General features: G+C 38.4%; 1 protein-coding gene across 1 annotated transcript in view; it reads left to right on the top strand.

The window, feature by feature from the left end:
• Positions 1 to 27,180, top strand: part of LOC124789466 (transcription elongation factor, mitochondrial) — a 79,876-nt gene that overhangs the window by 6,284 nt on the left and 46,412 nt on the right. The window contains exons 2-3 of the mRNA XM_047256834.1: positions 5,525 to 5,655; positions 6,172 to 6,388. Of these exons, the coding sequence (XP_047112790.1) occupies positions 5,525 to 5,655; positions 6,172 to 6,388 (348 nt within the window). The remainder of the gene's footprint in view (positions 1 to 5,524; positions 5,656 to 6,171; positions 6,389 to 27,180) is intronic.

Here is a 27,180-nt window from a genome sequence, read left to right as displayed (position 1 = left end):
AATTCTATAAGTAGAGCAAAAAAAAAAAAAAAAAAAAAAACTAATGATTCTTACAAGTTTACCTGAAAAGTGGAGTGTCAGGAAAGTAATGAGGGAATTTAATGCTCCTAATTACATTGTTCGGCAGCCCAAAAAAATTTTGAAAGAAAGAGGATTCATGGAAGGTCCAAACCCAAAACCAGGGAAGTGTTTACCGACAGTAACAGTCAAAGCTGTACATTCATTTTATGAAAATGATGAAGTTAACAGGGCAATGCCAGGTATTAAAGATTGTGGAAATAAAACAAAAATATCAAAAAGACTTATTTTGTGTAACCTTAAAGAAGCTTACAAACATTTTAAAGACAAGTTTCCTAACATAAAAATAGGTTTCTCGAAATTTGCTGAGTTGAGACCAAAACATTGTGTATTAGCTGGCTGAAGTGGCACACACACTCTCTGCGTGTGCACAACTCACCAAAACATAAAATTAATGATAGAAAATGCCAAACTAAATACAGTAACAAACAGCAGCTTAGACAATTATAAGGAGTGCATTGCAAAAATGCTTTGCAACCCATCATCAGTTGATTACAACATGAGAAACTGTGAATACTGCCCAGGAGAAACTGTCGTATGTAAAATTTTAAAAGACTCTTTTCATGAAAACTTAATTGAACAAGTTCAGTTCTGACAGTGGATGTCAGTTGACTGCTGTAATCTGGAAATTGTTCAGAAAACTTCTGAAGAATTCATAGATTTATTTTGTAGTAACATGTCGACTTTGATTCGGGATGACGTCATTGCCAAGCAACAACGAACATTCCTTAACTCCACAAGAGAAAACCTTATGGAATCTGAATTTGTTGTCATATGTGATTTTTCAGAAAATTATAGTATATACAGGATGAAGCTCAGAGTTTCCACTGGACAAGACAACAGATTACCATTCATCCTTTTGTTATATATTACAAACAGGAAAATAAAATTGAGCATATGAGCTTTGTCATTGTTTCTGATTGTCTGGAGCACAATACAACTGCGGTTTACACCTTTCAAAAGAAGCTAATTTCATATCTAACAAATAAATTTCAAAAGATTCCAAAAAAGATATACTATTATTCTGACGGTTCTGCCGCTCAGTATAAAAATAAGAAAAACTTCCTGAACCTTTCCCTTCATGAGGAAGACTTCAACATAAAAGCTGAGTGGCACTTTTCAGCCACAGCACATGGGAAATGGCCTTGTGATGGAGTAGGGGGTTCAGTAAAGAGACTGGCAGCTCGTGCAAGTTTGCAAAGGCCATACCAGAATCAGATCCAAACCGCACAAGATCTATTTGAGTGGGCTGTAGATAATATCACAAATGTTGATTTTGCATATTCCACTCAAGAAGACTACACTGCTTCAGAAATATTCTTAAAAAGCCGACTTGAACAGGCATTGACAATCAAAGGAACACAGCAATTTCACGCTTTCATTCCCAACACTACATCAAAATTAATAGTCAAATATGTCTCAGGTGGTATGCAGAGTTGGGAGAGGGAAGTAACTACATCACCAGACAAACTGAAGTTACAAGATGTATCAGGCTATGTCACCACTGTATATGGCAGAAACTGGTGGCTTGGGTACATTTTAGAAAAAAACGAAGAACTTGATGAAGTGAAAATAACTTTTCTTCATCCATGTGGACCAACTAAGTCATTCTCTTATCCTGCACATGCAGATGTCCTGTGGGTGTCAGTTGTGGATGTTCTCTCAAAAGTGAATCCATTTACTCCGACAGGGAGAACATACATTCTTAATGAAAGTGATGTAAACCAAACCCAGTCAGCTTTATTAAAATGTAATATATGAAGTTCCAAGACAATTTATTGGGAAACTGCTTTCAACTCAAAACTTAATTTTTGTCTCAGGTTAGTGTTAATGTATATTTTATAGAAAGTTGTTTCAAAATTATTGTTAGTACCTATTGTGTTAAATTTAGCTATGTACAGACACCTGTTACTCAAAAACAAGCATTACATATTTAATTTGTTTAATAGTTACATTTCAAACATCATGGAACAGAACTATTATGTAAATACTTGTACTTATTCATACTTTATTTCAGTTTGTAGTTAAATGCTCAATTTCTTGTTTTTGTTATATCGGTTAATATACTGTTAGTGAAGTTGTATGAAATTAAAATAAGCAATCAACTTAATTATAAAATATGCTGATTAGTTTTGGTTTAATAAGGTGATGTTTTGATATTTCTAATACTTTTTTTACTTACCTTTCAGTATATTTTAAAGAAATTCCTGTTTGTTAAAGGTCAATTTGGTCAAACTAGGGCTGTTAGTGAAAAATAAGGGTCCGGAATAATTTTTTTTAACAATGAACTCATCATCATCCCAGATTTATATTTTCCCATGTGATTTACAATAGTATGAAGTAGTTATGGAAATATTTTGAAAATTTTTAATTATGTACTTTTGTAAAAAAAATTAAATCAAAATATTAATTAATATTTTGAAAAAGGTTATTAATTAGAAGCTATGTTTTGTTGTACATCCCTGGAAAGAGCATGCAAAATGACACCTTTCCCAGTTCTCTAGCTCAATTAGGGCAGCTCCTAGGACAATTTAAAAAAAGTCTGTTCACACATTTTTGTCTGGTTTTTGAAAAGTTTACATAGCCATATTTCAGGAATGGTTTGAGATAAAAAATTGAAATTTGGTATTTTTCTTAGTCTCAGTGCCCACTATAAGTATACCAACTTTCAGCAAAATCTAAGAGGGTGAGGTAAAATAGGTGTGTTGATTTGACACGGAATGACTCAGATGAGCCTTTTACCACAACCAGTTTTTTTAGTGTCTCCAACTCACAATGTAACTATAATCATGGAATACAAAACAGCATCCCAAGGATCCGTCTGTATTCCAAGAAACATGCAAGACAAAAAGTAAACACAAAAACCAGTAACCAACCTTACAGTCCAAGATCAAGAATCGTCAATCTCATGCTCACTATGTTAAAAAAAGTGTGTGTGTGTGTGTGGGGGGGGGGGGGGGGGGATGCATTGCAATCAATTTGTATCTTCTGCCAAAACAAGTCATTAGTCATTCGATTCAGTGATTCACATTGGCTACCCTATACTATCACCTAATTGGCTACAAAAACAATAATAAACTGCCAACAGCAGCATGCAATGGAAGAGCCATGGTACACCGTAAGTGCACTTTAGCTTATCCAGTCTTGCATTCTGAAGAGTTGCCTGTAGTCAGATCCATCGGTATCCATCTTAAGTTTATGATCTCACAAATGAATGCCAAAGGAAGTGCTTTCTACTGCTGTGAGACATTTCGTTTGCAACTCAGCAAGTGTATTGTACATTTAATTTTGTAGTACAGTAATGCAGAAGAGAAAAATTCCCATCACCGTTGCTATGAAATTGGTACTGAAACACTGCATTTTCTTCAATGCTAAATTTAATGCACTGATTAATACCTTTCATTCATCATGTAGAGAAACTATTACTGGAATTTACCGTGTTTTGTATTTCATCATCACTATCTTTGACTACATAAAACATACTATTATGGAAATTTTATTCAGTAATCTCATGTTCCAAAAAAGTTTTTCTTTTCCGGTTGTCTTTGTTCTTCCCCATTCACAATTCACCTTTTCTTCTTCTCAGACGTAGTGCTTTTCACTTCAACTTGTGTAAAGTGATGCTCTACATTCTATTAATTGGAATATCATCCCTCTTTGCTCTATCATGCTCATGTAGCCTGTAAGCAGGCAAATAATCTTTCACATGGGAACTGAAAGAAGGAAAGCTAGTGAGGGAAGTACTCCAGTGCCAACCAAATGAAAATATTTTAAAATTCTGGGTTGCGTCTGTTGCACAACCCATCCTCTATCTTTAAAACTCACCATTGGTGTACAACCAGAGTTTGCAGATGAATGAATCTAAAATAACACAGAAGCACAAGTCACTGAAGAAACAACACTGTTTTAATAGACAATTATGGTTCTAGTGGCTCTGAGCATTATGTGACGCAACATCTGAGGTCATCAGAGACAATTATGACCAGTGCATGCACGAGAGCCATTAACAAGGTATTGTATTGCAAAAAGAAACATTTGCTTGAAACAGTATGTGTTAATATATACAGTACTTGCAAAATTATATACCCCTAAATAGAAGTTCCTCTGTTGTCTTATGACCTTCCTTTCTTTGTCATCAAAGTGCAGTTTGATAATATTTAGTTAATTTGTTGTTGGAGAAGCTCACAGTTTAAAAGTAAAGTATGTGCTTATAATATTATAGGGACAGAATGGATGGCCAGGACTTATCATCAAGAGGTGAAATTTCAGTACTACCTAAAGATCCATTTGAAAGTAATTATTAGTACCTTCCTCTGGGAGGAGAGGAATTTGGGGGGGGGGGGGGGTAAAGATAGTAAAAGAGAGGCAGGTCACTCAGAAAACAGGATGTGAGGTCGAGGGTAAACAAAACTGAAGGAGGAGGAGCCATAGGGAATAGGAGGTTATCTATTTATAGATTCTCTGTGATTTCACTAAACTAAATAGGATGGTTCCTTTGAGAGGGCTTGGCCAGTTTCCTTCGCCCCATCCTTCCCCAATCTGAGCTTCTGATCTGTCTCAACAAAACATTGAACCCTAATTTTATTTCCTTTTATAGCCTGCAAAATAAGCTTCAGCTCACATGTTTAGGGCATTACAGTGGACAATTCTCCAAGGGATTACACTCTGTTCTCAATAAAAGCCAAACACAATTGAGACATGGATCTAAGAGACTGCTAAAACTTTAAATGATGTGCCTATTTGTAACAAGTAGTGCTCCTTTCGCATACAGATTGCCCAATTCCTGTAGATGGGGAAATCTTCAGTCACTTTGAGTGATTGCTTGTCTTCCCTCATAATACTTTCCTCTTCTGACAGTTATGCTTGATCTTCAGACTCCAGTGTATACGCAGTTTATGGTGTGACTAGTACTGTTTTAACTTGTTTGTTTTATGAACTTTAAATGTATATACTTATTTTTCTTGAGTTCCTATGTTTGAATAACTGAAAGATTTTGTCTGGCGAACATGAGAAACTGAGAGATGAAAAGTACAAGTGAAAAGTGATGCAAGTCAAGAAGGGTGTGGAAAACCAAGAGAGATGTACTTTATATATTTAATCTGGATTATAAGTAATTTTCGCACATATATCATGAACATAGATTATTTGCTTCTCTTGCAGCTTCTATAACTTGTTTACATATTGCCCTAAATCTTCATTTTCCGTGACAAAGGGATTGGCAATCACGAAATAAATTTTATAATTTTGTTATAGTTTTATGTAGTTTGGTGATCGACATGCATCTGTAAGATTGTAAGTTACAAATTCATTCAGGACACATCAAATTTCATGAGATGAATGGCTTCACTTCAGTAAAATGATCAGAATTGTTTCTCAAGTGCTATAATGGAAAGTGGCTATGTGCAACAGTTATGTGAATCTTCATGTATTTATTTATTTGCCATAGGTAGTCACCCACCGGTCATTGTGTACTGTAGCAGAATCACATTATGTAAATGGTACCATGCAGTACAGTTCTGATGAACAGCAAAAAATTCTGGAGAAAGTGAACAGTTGCTCTCCTGAGGAGCTTGCAAGGTATGTAATGAGTTACTGAACATGAAAGAATAATTTACACACACACAGTGCTGCCCCAGAGCAGAAGTTATGGAAACTCTGAAATTTGTGTCATCATTTGCTTTCATGTCTAGAATCTGTTTTAATTATATATTTCAACTGCAGCTATAAGAGGAATAGCAATTAACCAAAAAAAATTTCTGTTTTGAAACATGATGAGAAGCAGATTTTCTAGTGTTCTTGTTGCATCTGTCAAAAGATTAACATAAATTATTAATTCTTTGGTTATATTAATTACTTCTTGAATTTTTGAATGCGCTTCATGACAATGTCAGCTTAATTCATATTTTTTAGTTTTTATCATAAAATATTGGTACACAAATAGTCATAAAGAGAGCATGAGATGAGTTAATTTATCAATGCTGTTATCAATATTATTATAGTTAATATTTTATTTTATTTTTCCTTGTCAGTATTGTGTTCTAGCAAACAAGAGCATTATAATATCTCTTTCTTTAAAGTATTTATTTCTGGCAGGTATAGAATAAGTCCTACAAGATTGGCACGATTGTCAAATCATCGCCAGAAATTTGGCTCCTTTGCAAATCTTGATGATGTTCTTAAAGCAAGTGGTATGACACCTGAAACTCTTGACAGATTTTGCAATAGTGTTCTGTGTCCATCAACTACTGAAAGGTCACATGGAGTTAGAGTGCAGCTGATCAAGCCGAACCTCACCAACTCTGCCAGAGATGTATGTGCTTTGTTCCAAGAAAGGTTTGTTTTACTTTTAGAACCAATAGTCATTAAGATACAGAAAGTAAATGCTGACTAGTTCTGCTACTTAATAACATTGACAGTGTACAGAATGGAAAATATTAAAAATTCTACTTACCTGATTTGCAATAGTGTCACGTGATTATTAAGTGTAATAATAATACATTAAAGATAAGTTTTAATTGTATGGAATCTGTATCTTCCAGCCATCCATATACTGGGTTCCTGTGGCGTCCTTAACTCGTGACAGTCACATTTTAAATTGTATTCTTCTGATTTTCATCCAATTCCTCATTTGAGATCCCGATCTCATGGAAACGTCATCTCCACAAGTATATAATGAGATGGATTCTTACAATGCTGCTGAAGGCAGCAATTAGCTCCTAGGTAAAATGTTGCCTGTCTGTTAGTGGTCAAGAAAAACCTAGAACCTAGATTTTGTAGGCCTAGAGAAAGTGCATCTTTTCAGAAGTCAGTGGAACGTCGTGCATGAGAACTCACACTATGATTTGTCTCCAGATATGTGTTTGGACCATGTGGTTGCTTTATCAGAACCACAAAGTACACTGTTCAAAAGATTTTGGGGAATGCGTGTATCAACATCTGGTACATTAAATATATTTTTAAACAGATGTTACTGTGGTCTTATTGTGTGGCTTGAGATCTTCACTTTCAATGTAGCAACAATTAAAATCATTCACCATCTGTTGACAGTGTTATGCATTACAGTGTCAGGTGACCCCTCGGAAGGAAGTCAGCACTGGTTTCCCAATGTTTTATAGTGAGGTACACAGATAGTAGTTGTCATTTGTGGATGTGGTACTCAACAAAGCACATGCAGTGCAACATTATAATGCAGTACAAGTAGCAAGGACAATCTGTTTGATCCAAAAAGGATAGACTTTCAGTCATGTTGCTGCAGATGCCAATGCCTCTCCATGTGACATCCACAGGTTGTTGACACTCTGCAGGGAGACATATCAGTACACGAGGCAAGTTGGAAAAAGCCACTAATGCATTACAGTGCTACGTTAGAGCGATTTCTGGCAATTCCTGCATTGCAGCAACATATGGATACTGCCAGAGCACTGAGAGATTATTTCAGAAGTGCCGTGGAGCCACTGTGTCTAATGAGATTGTAATGCACAGGTTACAAGAAAGGACCTTACAACCCAGACATTATGTTTGAGTATCTCACTTGACAAGACATCATCGTGCAACCCTCCTTCAGTTTTTCCATTCCCGTTTCAACTGGCAATTTCATCATAGGTGAAACATGTTACTCACAGAAAAGTCCAGATATCCCCTGACATGAGATGATGGCCATGTTCATACGCGAGGCCCCATTGAGAGCGGTACCCGCCAAATGTTGTTTAGGAGATTAACAGATTTCCAAGGTTATGGAGGAGGTCTCAATGTTGACAGCCATATGAATCTTGTCATTGTCCATGGTCGCCTTATTGTTAAGTAGTACATTGAATAGATCTTGTTTACCATGTGGTGGCTGCTGCATATGGTGGTGACCTTGAATCCCTTCCAGTGCCAGGACCCATGTGGCAGGTGTCAGCAAAGTTGTCTTACTACGTCTGGACGTTGAAATAATGGAATGGCCGATGGTGAGTCCTGGCCTAAACCCTATGGAGCAAGTGTGGGAATACTTGACAGAAGTGTTTGTGGTTGTCCTGCTCCACCACAGATACACCAAGAATTCTCATGGGCTCTCATTGAAGAATGGAATCAGATACCACAGGATTACCTCTGTAGACTTGTAGGGAGCATGCCACATAGGTGTTGGACAATGATAAATGCTCACAGAAGGCATGCACATTATTGAACCTCTCAAAGTCCAATGAAAAGTGCCCAAGATGATGGGATGAATGAATGTTTCTATTCTGCTTTTGACACCTGTCAGACATTTCAGTTCTTCTTCTGTAAATGACCAAGGATGTAATAATGTTTTGTTGTGTACTGTATTTTTGAAAGATAAAGTATAATTTGGTGACATACCAAGTCCTCAATTATTGCTCAATGGAATATGGCAGATGCCCAAAGTGATGTTCCCACAATTATTTTGAGCAGTATATTTTACCATATTTCACAATGATTTGTGTTTTCTGACTCTACACAACAGAATATAGTTTAAATAAGAGCAACCTATATTATTAATAACAATAATAATGACATTAACTACACATATATATGTTATAAAACATTAATCTTCATCAAATGTGCACTCTGAATTCAGGATGCCAGTAATCATTGCACTTTTCCAATTAATCAAATTGCGTTTTCTGATGACTTCAGTTTCAGCAAAACTGCAAACTTTGACTTAACTACATCTCTTTTCTGCAAGCTACTGTTTAGTGCATGTTGATAGGTACATTATACTTTTATTTGCCACTCCATTTCTTCCTCAATAGAGCGTGGTCAGAATTAGCTATGTAATATTGTACTTTTGTTTCAAAGACTCGATATAGGCTTCTTTGACACCTCCATTAACAAACTGAATTCCTTCAGTGTTTACATGTAATGTAACTTGGTGAGATGTACAAGAACATCATGTGTAGAACATTGTGAATTAATTCTGTAAATATTAGCAGTTCCAGTTTACTGTACTGAAGTCACATATCTTGGCACTCTTGTGACAAATGATCAGGGAAGTGAGTATTATAGTCAAATGTTCTATGTTTTTTATTTTATATTTTCTGGCATGGTCGACACCCACAGGAATCATCATTTGCAGATCTGTGGGATGAAAACTGAATCTAATCTAATTTCATTTAGAAGCTTTTATTGTAATCTCCTCAAACACATGGAAGGATCATTCAGTACGATTATGCGTATGTCCGCTTAGGTCACCAAGCACTGTGTCCAAAGACACAGCTCCTGGCACTAGGTCGTGTGGAAAAACACCTGCACCAAATGTAAGGACTACCCTGGACAACCACGGTCTCATTTGTCAACAAGCTGATATTTACAGCAAGGTTTCCAGGGTATCTGTTGACAATGACCCTATACCACAAGGTTTTCTCTTAGATTGTGGTTGGACTTTGTGGTCACCTACCAGCAACATTTATCTCACCCACAGATTTGCCTATCTGCCTAATGCCGGACTGTTTTCACTTACTGCTCAACTGACCATTGTGTTTTTAGTGAACAAACTGATTGCTTATAGGGCATCAAGAGCATTGTTCATATCCAAGTGTTTCTCAAACGTACAATTATGCCCTCCGTTAATGACATGTGTATTACTCAAGAAACATTCACAGTACTCTATTGACTGTAAGGTGCCTACCTCCAGAAGTTTTTTCTTTGTGTATTTACAGAAGAATCAAGAACTATTACTTTCTGTGGGCTAAAGCATAGGTCAGGTCCAGTGCCAGTCAAGATGCTGTTTCTCTACTGCTCACCTGTTGATTTAATGGTAAATAAGCTATACTTAATAAAATATGTGTCGTTGAAAAAAAAAAGGCTTAAACAGTTTTCTATGTTGTCCTCTTCGCATGTGCTCTACACTTTCCCAGAATTCTTTCAAAGATATGAAGCTTTCTATTTGTCATCCCCACAACATATTTTCTTTTGTTTACCTCCCCTTATGTTGCTTTGCAGTTTCACTCTCAGGTATTTGGTCGGTTTACTGTGTAGAGTGCAGACACTGACACTGTACTTGGGAACTACCTGGCTTTTTTACTTGTCCACATTACCTTGCACGCTATCATATTAAGTTATCCTTATGCGTATTTAAGGCAAGCTGCCTTCCATGAACAATTTAGTGTACAGCCTTTTTAATTCCCTTACATTTAATCAATGAGGACATTTTTCTCTGCACTGCTGTTTATTAGCAAACTATATGACTGCTGATCAGAGTATAGGTCTGGTGTTTTTAGCTGTTACATTTTCCTGAGCACTCCTTGTGTTACCTTGGTTCTTTGAGTGCATAAGCTGTCAAAGATATGATCGGTCTGTCAGACATTTGTATATCTGTGAAGATATTGTGTTCCCTCAGGTCTATCGGTCACTATTTTGGTACACTGTGTGACGTCTGTTGAAAATATAACAACATGAAATCTACCTATTAACTTGTGGCCAAAACATTCAGAATTTCATATGTGAAAAGTGAAAGCTGTTTTTTTTTCAAGTGTGTGATGCTTCTAAACCTTTGCTAATTTATGAAGAAAGGCTTCTCTTTTTAGGAACATGGTTGTATTTGAGCCCATAATGTATTTTAGGATCTTGTAACAGACATGTTATGATGTTGTTGTTGTCGTCTAGAGTCGACCTTGTGAAAGTCTGTTCATCTCTGCATGCCTACTATAACCTACATGCACTTCAAACTGCTTCCATTACTTTCTTTTGTACTTTTTCAGCTCCAACATTTTTTTTTTTTTTTCATTCACGGATGTAATTTTCTTTCCTCTTAGTTGTGGTAGCCTCTTGTTTTCTCAATTATGAAACTCGGGATCTCCAGTTCTCCTCTTTAATCTCTTTTTTTCCAGAATCTGTTAGCACTGGCACTCTCACTTTTCTCAAATAAGCCATCCATCATGAAACTTCTAAAATAAATGGCACATATGAAACAAGTAGCTTAACTGTCTTTAATTGAGGAATATGAGGAATATAAGGAAACATTTAATATTTTCATATGTTAATCCCAATCATCTAATTGCTTTGTGACAGGAGTATAACATTCTAAAAAGGATAAAATCACATGATAATCCAAAAAGTATATTTCTCCGTGTTGGTACTGTTTGGGCCAGATTTCCCTGCCACATAACAAATACTTTCAGAAAAGGCTTCTTAACAATTATAAAGGTAGGAAAAGCTAGTTGCTCGTTACTGTAAAAAAGATAAAGAAGACACTTCAAGTTGCAGACAGGCATGATTAAAAGACGCTCACATATAGCCTTTGGCCACATCTTTCATCCCTAAACACACACACACACACACACACACACACACACACACACACACACACTCTCTCTCTCTCTCTCTCTCTCTCTCTCTCTCTCTCTCTCTCTGCAAAGTGCTCTACCAGTGATGCATTGTGGAAGGACAGAGTGTGATAGCTGCTGAGAATCAACAAAGCATTTACCTTAAGTGTGTAGCTCAAAGCCTGAGATTTGAGCCTTAAAACTGTGAACAAAACATTCAGCTTCAGCATTCGATTGAGGGTAGAATGGAGTTGTTCGCACATCTTGAATGCCAGTTTGTTGGCAAAATACTTAAAATTCCAGTGAGAAAAACTGCAGACTAATTGTTGTAAACAATTGTTTCTGGAAGCCTTCTAAACAAAGTACATAAGTGAGTGCTTTTATAGTGCTAGTACTTGTTGTCAAATTCATTGGAGTGTCAGATGGGTATGTACTGTATGCATTGACAATAATTAGCTGCTGTGTGGTTCAGAAAAAAGCAGCAAGATCAATGTCGATGTGGTGCCAACTACCATCAGGTTGAGGCCAATTGAAACATTCTTGGCATGGCACTGCCTGGTTGTCAGCACATGCATAGCAGCAGGCAGTTATCTGTACACTCTGCATATTGATCGTGAGCCACATATAATGCTGATGTGCTAGCTACTTAGTTATAATGATTATTCAGTGCCTTTATATAAAAGGTTCAGAACATTTTGCTGAAATGATGTGGAAATCATGACTCATGTTTGTTCATTAAGAGTATCCAATAACATTACACCCTTCTGAAGAGAAATACTGTCTTGTTGAGCATGGTGCTTACATACTATTGCATCTGAAATTGATTTTGGACTTCGAGGGCATTCTGTTAGAATGTAGTACTCGATCAATTGCAGTGACTGATCCTGTCCAGTGCCTTGTTTGATCCACTCACAATAAATGGGAACAGCGTACAGTGCTTGCGAATCAGATTGATCAATTTGAAGATAAGAAGTATCTGATGCATTGAATTCCATTTCACTTCCCATACGCAGCAAGAAAGAGTGTCTACATTTACATGCTGTGTCGTATTGTGATAAAGAATTCGTACTGGTAATTCGAAAGAAGCAATGAGCAACATTGTAGGCACTGTGCAGTATGATCAGGTGCCTCTTTCATCAGATGAATGAGAGCAGTCAGTGGCTTATCATCGGTTGATGGAAAAAAAATTTTTGACCGTGCAGATATTGATGACATTTTGTGATGCCATGTTTGAGGCTAATTCTTCCTTTTCCAGCTGACTCATGTTGACTTGGGCCATGTTCATCTTAGATACAAATGCTAAGGGGCATTCAGAGTGTCCAACCTAGTTAGATAAAAGGTCCTTATCCAAGCTATGACACATCGACTGCAAACAGTGCTGGTTTCTGCACATCATAATGAATAAGATATGGCCAATTAAGCTATTTATTTCTCAACATCTGAGAAGATTTTTCTCATTCTCTAGTCCATTGGAAAGGAACATTTTTATGCTGAAGGTAATGCAAAGGAGCAGCAGTTTGCACAGCATTGGAATAAATTTAATGTAGTTAGTTATCTTTTCATGAACAATTTGTTGTTCCCACACACTTATGGCACATTGTAATCTCCAGATGGCATCTAAATACTTAGTCAAGGGATAAGCACTATGGGCATCAATGACATGTCCCAAATATTCAGTTTCAATATTGAAAAATGTACTGTGCCAGAGTCCTGCATCAGTTAAAACGAGGAAAAGAGATTCCAAATTTTTGAGATGCTGTTCCGGAGCTTGTCTGGACACAACGGTATCATCCAAATAATTTGAACAGTGCAGAAGTTTTGACATCACGTGTTTGACAAAGAGCTGAAACAGCATGGGAGCAGATGTGCTTCTAAAGAGAGGGCACTGGTATTGATAAGAGCTGATGTGCTTATTGGCCACTGTAAATTTCATCCAGAGGAAGCTGAACGGTAGGCATTGGTTAAAACAGTTTTGGAAAAGAATCATCTGCCTCCTAGGTGATCCATAAGCTCCTTTATACGTGGAAGCAGGAAGAAATCCCTAATTATCTGAGCATTAACTATTGCTTTAAAGTCTGCACAAAGTCTGACTTTCCCTGCTTTATTTTGTAACAATAACTAGAGGAGATGCCCACTGGCTTGCAGTGATGGGTTTCAAAACACCAACTTGTTCCAGTCTGTAGAGTTCAGAAACAAATTCATTAAAAGAAATGGTGTGAGGTACCGGATTGGCATGGTGAAACTTTGTTCGGACACCTTCCTAGAGTGTAATGTCTACATGGAAATTCTTTACATATCCCAATGTGCCACTAAACAGATGTCCACATTTTTCAAACAATTGTTGAATGCTGGCAGGAGAAACTTAAGAATCGATAGCATGCACAATGTCTTAGATATCAGAACCAAATCAAATGTATCCATGCCAAAAGTATCGTACTAGAGTGGGATAGAACTTTATATTTTGCCTGAAAAGGGCATGTCCCAAGCAGATACTTTTGCTGTTGTAGGCTGTGATGTGTAGACTTGATTTCTGTAGCTTAGGCTGTCCCAATTGCTTGTTAAGTATTCTGATTAATTAGTGCAATTGAAGTACCAATGTCTAATTAAAATGCTAAAGTGTGATTGCAAATCTGTAAAGAGATGGACAGTTTGCAATTATTCCTCTGAATGTGATTGTTAGTTTTGACTTTCAGCAGGCTGCCTTCATCTGATGTGTGAGTGATGAACCATTTTGCTGGTCATCTATTTGAGGAGAGCTGATTTGAAAAAGCAAATTTAGCATTCTGCAGCTTTGCAATTTCTGCACTCAAGTCACTGATTCACATGAGTATTGTCAGGAGGAGCTGTTGTGAAATCTGGATGTGAGATCATATTGATTTCCATTTCTTCAATTTTAAGTTTGTATTGAACACAGTTTACATCATGATTCTTTTGCAGGCACACTACTTGTGTGTGTGTCCTGACTTGTGGCAGTGCCGGTATTCTGGTTGTTGGAGGAACAGTGCTTGCAGACATAAGTTACATAACACCTCAGACACAATTTTGGAGCTCGTGAATTTGCTGGGAAACCAGCTGGATGCTTCGTCTGCCTAAGCTGCTGCTTGCAAGTGATGTCAACATGAGCCGTGCAGGTCTGGACCCACTTAGAAATATCCAGTCAGTGTTGCAGTAATAACAGACACTTTAAAGTCTAGTGTCACACTTCCTGAGATTCAATCATCTTAAGTACATCAGTGAAACCAGGATTGTGAGGCACTAAAATCTCGGCCCGTATTCTACTATCAGCCAGGCTCATAATAATTGCATCTCAAAGCATTTCATCTGAAATGAGGGTCCACAAATGCAGTTAAATGTACAATTCCTCATCATGCCCATGAGTTCAAACAATCCATTCCTTTTAAATGTGGTTACCACGATGATGAGTACGAAAAAGTATGAAACGAGCAGGAGCTACATGAATCTGAGACTCAAAAAAGTCATAATGTTTCCTCATAACTTCCTCACAGGGTAGGGTTCAGAATTCTGTTACACAGACATTTTCAATATAAACACACTATTTCAGCTTCTACCCATGAAAGAAAAAGAGAGCCTCATGAGTCACCTGAGATTGTGAAATGTTGCTCCATTTGCAACTTGTTCTGTGTCCAGTCCTCTTGTTTTGCATGAATGAACAGAAGGTAGGAGGCAGTATCTGGCTGATGGAGTTGTGTGCTTCAATCTTTGGCTGCTACGTTTGTTGTACACCCAGGAGTCTGGCAATGCTAGACAGTAACTTTTCTTTTTGAAACCAGCCACATGCTGTGCACTTTGTATTTTGTATTTGTTGGCTCTGAAACTGAAGAATGCCAGAGAGGGGAATGCTCTGCCAGAGAGGGGATGGCTCTCCTGTATTTGACATTTCACACAAAAAAGTACACACACTTCAGTATAATATAAGAAATTTCAGTTATTTTGTTGACACCAATATGTAGCCAAACTCGTCGCCAGAAATGTCTGTTGTGTCCATAGTTGAACAAGGTTGTTTCGAACATTACAAACATTACTAAATGAATAAACAACAAATTTACTTACACTATGTATTATAGGATAAAGAATTAAATACTGTACATGTATTTTGATTACAGTGGAACCGCGTTTAACAAGCACCTCCTATAATGTGCAATTCGCGTAACAAGCAAAACAAATTGTAAAAAAAAAAATGATTCACTTAACCAGTGATGTTTTGCATAACGAGTGATGACGATTTAGTTTGATGACACCAGCCACTCATGTGCATGGGGGATATATTCAACAATATGAACACCTTTCATTGTCAGCAGCGGCATATGAACATTGTCTTTAATACGTACTACAGTTTGGGTTTATCGCTCTTTCTGCTACTGAAAAAATCATGTTATATCGGCTGTGAACTCATTGCTGAGTGACAAAGAGAAACCTAACTGAAAAGTGAGATGACATCAGAGCTCACTAGTAGGTTAGTTTTACTGACAAGGGGAGGCCGCCAATTGTGAAATTCAGATTCGATTCATACTGCGCATAATAAAAGCTCATGGCCTGTAATGTGGCAAAGCACCAAGATGCACTTCTCAACCGTTGTCGAGATAATCGACAGTTAAAAGAAACCGTTGTGGTGAAGTACTCTCTACGAGTAATGATTTTCTACAGCGTCATAGCGCAGCGGTAGGCGCTGGGGTTCGTAATCCGTATATATAACTATTAATGAATTGCTTATGCATGTTGGTGAAGGCGGATCGCTCTCCAATTGTACCGCCTCCATTTTTGTCGTTTGTTTAACAGGGTGTACCAAAGCTGTCCCGTCCGCACTGATTTTCGACGATGTTATAAGTTGCGCTAGGGACTGCATCTACCTTCTTTCGAAGTTAGCAGGCAACTACGCTGTTATGGGGCGGCTCGTTTCGGCCCATTCAACATCTGTCCTTCAAGTGTAACGAGCGAGTAACGGAGTTTATATTTCATACCTGCCACAGCAAGTTTGTGTTCGTGGGGTCTGTATTCTAATTCAAACGTTTGACTTACGCTATACGTATTCATTTCTATGTCTTCCGTTAACTATACGTGGTTAACATTATGAAGACAATTATTAACATTTGTGAAATACAACTTTGTTTGCGGAAAACATAATGATGTTCGAAGTCGCCAGTTTTTCCACGACAAACGACTTTCAACAACTTATTATATGCATAATTGTTGCAACTGATTCCCGGCAATATATATCCACGTGGGAAAAATTATATATAAAAACAAAGATGAGGTGACTTACCGAACGAAAGCGCTGGCAGGTCGATAGACACACAAACAAACACAAACATACACACAAAATTCAAGCTTTCGCAACAAACTGTTGCCTCATCAGGAAAGAGGGAAGGAGAGGGGAAGACGAAAGGAAGTGGGTTTTAAGGGAGAGGGTAAGGAGTCATTCCAATCCCGGAGAAGTCATCTTTCCGCCTCCCGGGATTGGAATGACTCCTTACCCTCTCCCTTAAAACCCACTTCCTTTCGTCTTCCCCTCTCCTTCCCTCTTTCCTGATGAGGCAACAGTTTGTTGCGAAAGCTTGAATTTTGTGTGTATGTTTGTGTTTGTTTGTGTGTCTATCGACCTGCCAGCACTTTCGTTCGGTAAGTCACCTCATCTTTGTTTTTATATATATATATATATATATATATTATAGTATATATATATATATATATATATTTATTTTGATTACAGCATATATATATATATATATATATATATATATATATATATATATATATATATATATATATATATATGCTGTAGAAAATTACCAATCGTAGAGAGTAATTTCACCGCAACGGTTTCTTTTAACTGTCGATTTTCTCGACAATGGCTGAGAAGTGCATCTGGTGCTTTGCCCACATTACACCTCTAGCCATGAGCTTTTATCATGTGCAGTATGAATCGAATCTGAATTTCACAATTGGCGGCCTCCCCTTGTGAGTTGAAGTGACTTCAGTCTATTGACAAAGTCAACAGAGTTGCGAACATGCGTGCACTTCTCCACAAAAGGTCTCAGTAGAGATGTAAGATGTATCGCCAAATCGGGTGGCTCAGAACTATAAGGTCTTAATCTTTTGGCCGCTTCTTGCGGGAATAGAAGAAGATTCAAGCAGTGCGTATGATTTTTCCTTCCACTTCCCCTGTGGGGCCTTTGTCAGTCTTCCTATACTTTGGTTCACACAGCAAGTTATAAATCTTCTGTTCATAAATCTCATGTAGCAATAGCATGATGGGTATTTCTCTTAATCCTCTGATAAGACCACCATGTCTTCTAGTAGCTTTCATAGTACGGCCCTTTCCATGGAAAAAATGTTGTTCTTCTCAGGTGGAGCTTTTATAAGTACACAACAAATTCCACATCTTATTTTTTCTGCAGCGTCACTAGGAAGAGGTCTAACAGCTTCCTCAACAGCCTGATAAGATCAGTCAGAGGCAGGGTCCTTCAGAGTAGGGGCAAAGTTCAAACCTTTCCTAAGCACACACAGCATTACATTGTATCTTCTTGTGGTAATGTTGCTGACACCTGGGCAAACTTCAAAAAACTGTATTGAAGTAGACTCCTTGTGAACGCAGTCTGACTTGCCCAGCTCATGCTGTCAACCCATGCCCAGGAAAGTGATGGCAGGCTGGATGCAATCTCCATATGCAGATGGAATAGTTGTTTTGAGTAAAACTCGCTAGGCTCATCTTTTGTGTAATGAATTTTACAGCGACAGTCTGGATAAAATGTCTCACTCTGGCAAACTTTGGAATAATGCCATTGTCTTGACACTTCAGTATTAAAAACAGAGAACTTAAACAATCCCATTCACTTATGGCATAGCTTGTCTAACCTCTGGATTTGCAGTGCCATCACCTCCATGAAGAGGTATCTAACATGTTTCTTGAAGTTTCCTGGTGTGCTGAATATTCTATGAAGTTTTGGGATTGCAGCCAGATCATGTTGACTTCTTGCCACAATATTTCGGCTGGCAACCGTCCAACCATGTTCAGATGAGTGTCTACCATTGGAGACTGGTAGTTCATGTGTCAGCTTTATAGTAAAAATTTGGCATGGAAATGCATGTACATTGGCAGCCATCACAGGAGTGTCCTCTATCGAAATCTGCGCCCTCTACAAATACTGCTCCATCTGTGGCATGCAGGTGCATGCATAAAGGTGAAACTACATGTCTGAACATGCACTCATGTTGCTAAAAACAAATGTCAGATCTCACCCAATGTGTCATTATGAATAAAATGTTTTCTCTCAGAAGAAATTAAAGAGATTACTGGGTCCCAAGCCTTACCCTGTTGAAAGCTGCCATCACGATTTAGAAGATTTTGTGCCAGATGTATTTCTACATATTCTTTAACTACTGAATTCCAGAAGCACCACTTTTCATGGGCAAGTGCTCTACCAACTGAGCTACCCAACTACAACTCACAACCCTTCCTCACAGCTCAGTGGTAGAGCACTTGCTGGCAAAAGGCAAAAGTCCTGAGTTCGTCTTGGTCCGTCACACAGTTGTAATCTGCCACGAAGTTTCATATCCTCACACACTCCACTGCAGAGTGAAAATTTCATTCTGGATGTATAAATATGTTTATCTTTTTTATTTTTGTTTTCTTTGAATGTACTTGCCAGATTGTTTTGTTTCCCGTTATGTTCAGTATTGACAGTAAAGCAACATGCAGCACTGTATTATCACGAGATTCTACACATCTATACATTTCTTCTCCTTCTTCTTCTTCTTCTATACATTTTATAAATTAAAATTACCTGCCATGTCTTTCTGTCTATAAGTGAAGGCTGATTGCAGACACTAATGTAGGGATTGTGATTGAGAACTTCAAATGGCTCTGAGCACTATGGGACTTAACTGCTGTAGTCATCAGTCCCCTAGAACTTAGAACTACTTAAACCTAACTAACCTACGGACATCACACACATCCATGCCCGAGGCAGGATTCGAACCTGCGACCATAGCGGTCACGCGGTTCCAGTCTGTAGCGCCTAGAACCGCATGCTTGAGAACTTCCCTGGCATATAATAGTGATGTAAGGTTGGCATAAAGAAGCAACTGAAAGCATTGTAAACAAATAATTCACCAGGTCCAGATTGAGTCCAGTTTGGTTTTATAGAGAGTACTTGGCGGCATTGGCCCATTACTGGCCTGCATTTATCATGAATCTCTTGCCCCAGCAAAAGTCCCAAGCGAATGAAAAAAAAAGCGCAATTGACTCCTGTATGTAAAAAAAAGATAAAAGAACTGACCCGCATAATTGCAGAACAGTATCCTTAACATTGGTTTGCTGGAGAATTCTTGAACAGATCCTGCATCCTAATATAATAATTTCCTTAAGACAAGAAAGCTTCTGCCCACAAATCAGCATGGGTTTAGAAATCTTCACTCGTGCGAAAGTCAGCTTCCCCTTTTCTCATACAATATCCCACAAACCATGGATGACAGGCAACAGGCAGATTTCATATTCCAGATTTCTGGAAAGCATTTGAGACGGAGCCCCACTTAAGATTGTTGATGAATATCCGAGCTTACGGTTCAGATTTCTCGACTCAAAGACTTTTAAGTAATAGAGCCCAGTATGTTGTCGTCAATGGTGATGGTGAGTGTTTACCAGAGACTGGGGTATCATCAGGAGAGCCTAAGGGAAGCGTGATAGGACTGCTTAGATTCTCCATATACCATATATATACATAAATGACCTGGTGTACATGGTGAGCAGCAATTTATGGTTGTTTGCTGATGACGCTGTGGTGTACAAGAAAGTGTCATTGTTGTGTGACTGTAGGAATAAACAAGATGACTTAGGCAAAGTTTCCAGTTGGTGTGATGAGTGTCACCTTGACAGAATTTCTAGTTGTGTGGTGAATGGCAGCTTGCTCTAAATGTAGAAAAATGTGAGTTAAAGTGGATGATTAGGAAAAACAGTCCTGTAATGTTCAAATACAGCATTAGTAGAGTGCAGCTTGACACAGTCATTTTGCTTAAATATCTAGGCATAATGTTGCAAAGCAATATGAAATGGAATGAGCATGTCAGATTGTAATAAGGAAGATGAATGCTAGACTTCATTTTATTGGGAAAATTTTGGCAACGTGTAGCTCATGCATAAAGGGGGCAGCATGTAGAATTCTAGTGCGACCCATTCTTGACTACTCTTCAAGTGTTTGGGTTCCTCACCAGGTCAGATTAAAAAAACATCAAAGCAATTAAGAGGTGGGCTGCTAGAATTGTTACTGGTAGGTCTGATCAGCACACAAGTATTATGCAGATGCTTCATGAATTCAAATAGGAATCCCTGAAGTGGTGGTGATGATCTTTCCACAAGGCACTATTGCACAAATTTAGAGAACCAGCATTTGAGACCAACTGCAGAACAATTCTACTGCCGCCAATGTACATTTCACATAAGAACCATGAATGTAAGATGCAAGAAATTAGGACTTGTACAGAGGCTTTTAGACAGTTGGTTTTCCCTCGCTGTATTTGCAAGTGGAGCAGGAGAGGAAATAACTAGCAGTGGTACAAGGCACCCTCTGACATGCACCGTGTGGTGGTTTGCAGAGTATGTGTGTAGATCTGGGTGTTATTCACTAGCCTAACATCGTTCTCTCAATTGTGATTAGAATGCTACCAGCATCCTGTCAGTAAAATTACCGACAAGCCAGACAGGTACTTAGTGCTTCGGATGCTAGTTGGTTTCTTATTTTTGCAGATTGTACTGAGTTACTGAAAAATATGGACCCAATACAATTACTTCTTATGTACTACTTCTTATGCGTAAATTGGATGTGAATAATCTATGTATTATGGAAACGGGAAGTTTCAAACTTTCCAAGCATGAGTTATAAATTTATTTATTTATTTTCGCTGGTAGATAGACACAATAAAAAACACACAAACACAAATTTCAAGCTTTCGCAACCCACGGTTGCTTCATCAGGAAAGAGGGAAGGAGAGGGAAAGACGAAAGGATGTGAGTTTTAAGGGAGAGGGTAAGGAGTCATTCCAATCCTGGGAGTGGAAAGACTTACCTTAGGGGGGAAAAGGGACAGGTATACACTCGCGCACACACACACACACACACACACACACACACACACACACATATCCATCTGCACATATACAGACACAAGCAGACAGCATGATATGTTCCCTCCTTCCTGATGAAGCAACCATGGGTTGCGAAAGCTTGAAAATTGTGTGTGTGTTTGTGTGTTTTGTATTGTTTCTATCTACCAGCACTTTCTCGTTTGGTAAGTCACAGCATCTTTTTTTAATATATTTTTCCCATGTGGAATGTTTCTTTCTATTATATTCATATTTATTTATTTGCATTTTCTTTGCATGGAGCCAGCACATTGACTGCTTTTGCAAATGCCAGAAATTATAGGATGACAATACTTACTCTTACAAAATATGTTACATACTACAATTGTTGAATATTATATATTATATTGTATTATATATTATATTGTATAGATTTGTTGGTTTATGATCGATACATTACTGGTTCATATCATAAGCAGTATCTTAAAATTCATTGGCTGAATATAGACACTTTTTTATTGGAAAAAAATTCAGTTGTGGGTTAAAATCAATCTCCTTCCATGTTCTTAGAGAATTTTATAGTTTGTTAAACTAAATAAAACTGTTCCTGTATGGGCTTCGATCTGTCATTTTCTGAGAGTAGTTATATTTTGTTCTGGTGTTGTAAGGAAAAATTTTACACAACAGATGAAACAAGTTGGAGAAGCTTCCTGTGAACATTTCAGTGGACCATAGACACTTTTGTGGCAGCACAGATTCATGTTCCACATCAATTAATTACAAATTAAAATAGTGAACAGTATAATTTTTGGATACATATGCTTTTTCTACAATTTCTGTACTGTAACAACCATTGCAAATAAAATTAAAGAAGTATGCTCATAAATAGTTGTATAATGGTCTCTTATTAGTGCTGTAACAACTATCGGCAAGTAAAATAAGCATGTAGGTAACTGAACAGCTGATTTGATCATATTTGACCATTCTGAGAACTGCTTACAAGTAAAATTAACATTTCTGCTTAAACATGATCTTCAGTTTCCTCTGCCATTGTGGACAACAAGGTAACCATGGCATTTCCTGATCAGTCAGGAACTTCATTCCTTGAGAGTACCACATGGTGCTTTTGTCTACATCTTCCAGCCCATTTGCTAATCTATTCATTTAAATTTTTCAGTTGTTTGCAGAAATTAATTTGGAGTGAATTCTCTCTTTCTTGGAAGGAACTGATGTGTATTGTGTAGTACTACAGTACAATATATTTTGCAGTATGTAATGAGAATCAATATTTTTAAAGCTGTGTGTTCTACTTCCACATATCTGCCCAAACCACCAACACCGATCTCAGACACTCAATATCATTGCCCAGTATTACGCAATAATTCATGAGTTTGTGAAGAACCCTTAGGTTGTGTTAGCCACTACTGACTTTCAAACAATGGCAAATCCAAGATGGACTGTAACAATATTATGAAAAGTAAAGTTGTACTTACTGTACCGTGGAGATGCTGAGTCACAGATAGGCACAGCAAAAAGACTCACAAATAACGCTTTCAGCCAGTAAGGCCTTCGTCAAAATATAGACAACACACACACACACACACACACACACACACACACACACACACACACACACAGAGTCACACCAGGCTACTGAGTGTGGTTTCAGTAGCCTGAGACTGCAGTTGAGTGTGTGAGTTGTTTGTGTGTGTGTGTGTGTGTGTGTGTGTGTGTGTGTGTGTGTGTTTGTGTGTGTGTGTGTGTGGGTTGGGGGGGGGGGGGGGGTATATTTTTGACGAAGGCCTTACTGGCCGATAACATTAGTTGTGACAGTTTTTTTGTTGTGCCTATATATGACTCAGCATCTCCACTATATAGTGAGTAGCAACTTTCCTTTTCGTAATGTTGTCCCACTACTGACCTTTCCACATATGAAAATTTATGGCTGTCAGTTGCTGTTGCAGTGATGTTGCACACATTTTTTACATAGGTGTGGTGTGACCTGCCTGTTTTAAATGCCAATAATTGAGATTTTGTGACATTTACTGTGAGGCTTTATCGTTGAAATGTTTTGTTAATTTTATTGCCCTCCCCCCCCCCCCCCCCCCCCCCCTCTGCCCCACTTTTTCCCTATAACTGTTGCTTGCACAACTGTTGTTGTTGTTGTGGTCTTCAGTCCTGAGACTGGTTTGATGCAGCTCTCCATGCTACTCTATCCTGTGCAAGCTTTTTCATCTCCCAGTACCTACTGCAACCTACATCCTTCTGAATCTGCTTAGTGTATTCATCTCTTGGTCTCCCTCTACGATTTTTACCCTCCACGCTGCCCGCCAATACTAAATTGGTGCTCCCTTGATGCCTCAGAACATGTCCTACCAACCGATCCCTTCTTCTGGTCAAGTTGTGCCACAAACTTCTCTTCTCCCCAATCCTATTCAATACTTCCTCATTAGTTATGTGATCTACCCATCTAATCTTCAGCATTCTTCTGTAGCACCACATTTCGAAAGCTTCTATTCTCTTCTTGTCCAAACTATTTATTGTCCATGTTTCACTTCCATACATGGCTACACTCCATACGAATACTTTCAGAAATGACTTCCTGACACTTAAATCAATACTGGATGTTAACAAATTTCTCTTCTTCAGAAACGCTTTCCTTGCCATTGCCAGCCTACATTTTATATCCTCTCTACTTCGACCATCATCAGTTATTTTGCTCCCCAAATAGCAAAACTCCTTTACTACTTTAAGTGCCTCATTTCCTAATCTAATTCCCTCAGCATCACCCGACTTAATTAGACTACATTCCATTATCCTTGTTTTGCTTTTGTTGATGTTCATCTTATATCCTCCTTTCAAGACACTGTCCATTCCATTCAACTGCTCTTCCAAGTCCTTTGCTGTCTCTGACAGAATTACAATGTCATCAGCGAACCTCAAAGTTTTTATTTCTTCTCCATGAATTTTAATACCTACTCCGAATTTTTCTTTTGTTTCCTTTACTGCTTGCTCAATATACAGATTGAACAACATCGGGCAGAGGCTACAACCCTGTCTTACTCCCTTCCCAACCACTGCTTCCCTTTCATGTCCCTCGACTCTTATAACTGCCATCTGGTTACTGTACAAGTTGTAAATAGCCTTTTGCTCCCTGTATTTTACCCCTGCCACCTTTAGAATTTGAAAGAGAGTATTCCAGTCAACATTGTCAAAAGCTTTCTCTAAGTCTACAAATGCTAGAAACGTAGGTTTGCCTTTCCTTAATCTTTCTTCTAAGATAAGTCGTAGGGTCAGTATTGCCTCACGTGTTCCAGTGTTTCTACGGAATCCAAACTGATCTTCCCCGAGGTTGGCTTCTACTAGTTTTTCCATCCGTCTGTAAAGAATTCGTGTTAGTATTTTGCAGCTGTGACTTATTAAGCTGATAGTTCGGTAATTTTCACATCTGTCAACACCTGCTTTCTTTGGGATTGGAATTATTATATTCTTCTTGAAGTCTGAGGGTATTTCGCCTGTTTCATACATCTTGCTCACCAGATGGTAGAGTTTTGTCAGGACTGGCTCTCCCACGGCCGTCAGTAGTTCCAATGGAATATTGTCTACTCCAGGGGCCTTGTTTCGACTCAGGTCTTTCAGTGCTCTGTCAAACTCTTCACGCAGTATCATATCTCCCATTTCATCTTCATCTACATCCTCTTCCATTTCCATAATATTGTCCTCAAGTACATCGCCCTTGTATAGACCCTCTATATACTCCTTCCACCTTTCTGCTTTCCCTTCTTTGCTTAGAACTGGGTTTCCATCTGAGCTCTTGATATTCATACAAGTCGTTCTCTTATCTCCAAAGGTCTCTTTAATTTTCCTGTAGGCGGTATCTATCTTACCCCTAGTGAGATAGGCCTCTACATCCTTACATTTGTCCTCTAGCCATCCCTGCTTAGCCATTTTGCACTTCCTGTCGATCTCATTTTTGAGACGTTTGTATTCCTTTTTGCCTGTTTCACTTACTGCATTTTTATATTTTCTCCTTTCATCAATTAAATTCAATATTTCTTCTGTTACCCAAGGATTTCTACCAGCCCTCGTCTTTTTACCTACTTGATCCTCTGCTGCCTTCACTACTTCATCCCTCAAAGCTACCCATTCTTCTTCTACTGTATTTATTTCCCCCATTCCTGTCAATTGCTCCCTTATGCTCTCCCTGAATCTCTGTACAACCTCTGGTTCTTTTAGTTTATCCAGGTCCCATCTCCTTAAATTCCCACCTTTTTGCAGTTTCTTCAGTTTTAATCTACAGGTCATAACCAATAGATTGTGGTCAGAGTCCACATCTGCCCCTGGAAATGTCTTACAATTTAAAACCTGGTTCCTAAATCTCTGTCTTACCATTATATAATCTATCTGATACCTTTTAGTATCTCCAGGGTTCTTCCATGTATACAACCTTCTTTCATGATTCTTAAACCAAGTGTTAGTTATGATTATGTTGTGCTCTGTGCAAAATTCTACAAGGCGGCTTCCTCTTTTATTTCTGTCCCCCAATCCATATTCACCTGCTATGTTTCCTTCTCTCCCTTTTCCTACTGACGAATTCCAGTCACCCATGACTATTAAATTTTCGTCTCCCTTCACAATCTGAATAATTTCTTTTATTTCATCATACATTTCTTCAATTTCTTCGTCATCTGCAGAGCTAGTTGGCATATAAACTTGTACTACTGTAGTAGGTGTGGGCTTCGTATCTATCTTGGCCACAATAATGCGTTCACTATGCTGTTTGTAGTAGCTTACCCGCATTCCTATTTTCCTATTCACTATTAAACCTACTCCTGCATTACCCCTATTTGATTTTGTGTTTATAACCCTGTAGTCACCTGACCAGAAGTCTTGTTCCTCCTGCCACCGAACTTCACTAATTCCCACTATATCTAACTTCAAACTATCCATTTCCCTTTTTAAATTTTCTAACCTACCTGCCCGATTAAGGGATCTGACATTCCACGCTCCGATCCGTAGAACGCCAGTTTTCTTTCTCCTGATAACGACATCCTCTTGAGTAGTCCCCGCCCGGAGATCCGAATGGGGGACTATTTTACCTCCGGAATATTTTACCCAAGAGGACGCCATCATCATGTAATCATACAGTAAAGCTGCATGCCCTCGGGAAAAATTACGGCTGCAGTTTCCCCTTGCTTTCAGCCGTTCGCATTACCAGCACAGCAAGGCCATTTTGGTTTTTGTTACAAGGCCAGATCAGTCAATCATCCAGACTGTTGCCCTTGCAACTACTGAAAAGGCTGCTGCCCCTCTTCAGGAACCACACGTTTGTCTGGCCTCTCAACAGATACCCCTCCGTTGTGGTTGCACCTACGGTACGGCTATCTGTATCGCTGAGGCACGCACCTCGCCATGTATGTGGGACTCTGCCTGAGTTGAGTGTATTTCCTCTGCTGATGGAAACATCACTGGGTGAGTGCTAATATACAAGCAGTCAGGATAATAAGAGAAGACTGTTGTCTGAAGCAGTCATCTTGAAATATTATTGCTCACAGTGCAGGTGCCAACTCCATGGGGCCTGAGGGGGCCCGAGCCCCCTCAAAAATTCATTTGGGGGGGGGGGGGGGGGGGGTGTGGAGGACCCCGCCCAATAATTTAAGAAAGTTATTAGTTGTACTATGATTTGTAAAATCACAAAATTATGTTGGATTTTTTTTTTTTTTTATTTTCCTTGTTTGACGAT

The sequence above is a fragment of the Schistocerca piceifrons genome, chromosome 3, assembly GCF_021461385.2.
Source record: "Schistocerca piceifrons isolate TAMUIC-IGC-003096 chromosome 3, iqSchPice1.1, whole genome shotgun sequence".
NCBI classification, from domain to species: Eukaryota; Metazoa; Arthropoda; class Insecta; order Orthoptera; family Acrididae; genus Schistocerca; species Schistocerca piceifrons.
This window is presented reverse-complemented; position numbering and strand designations above follow the sequence as displayed.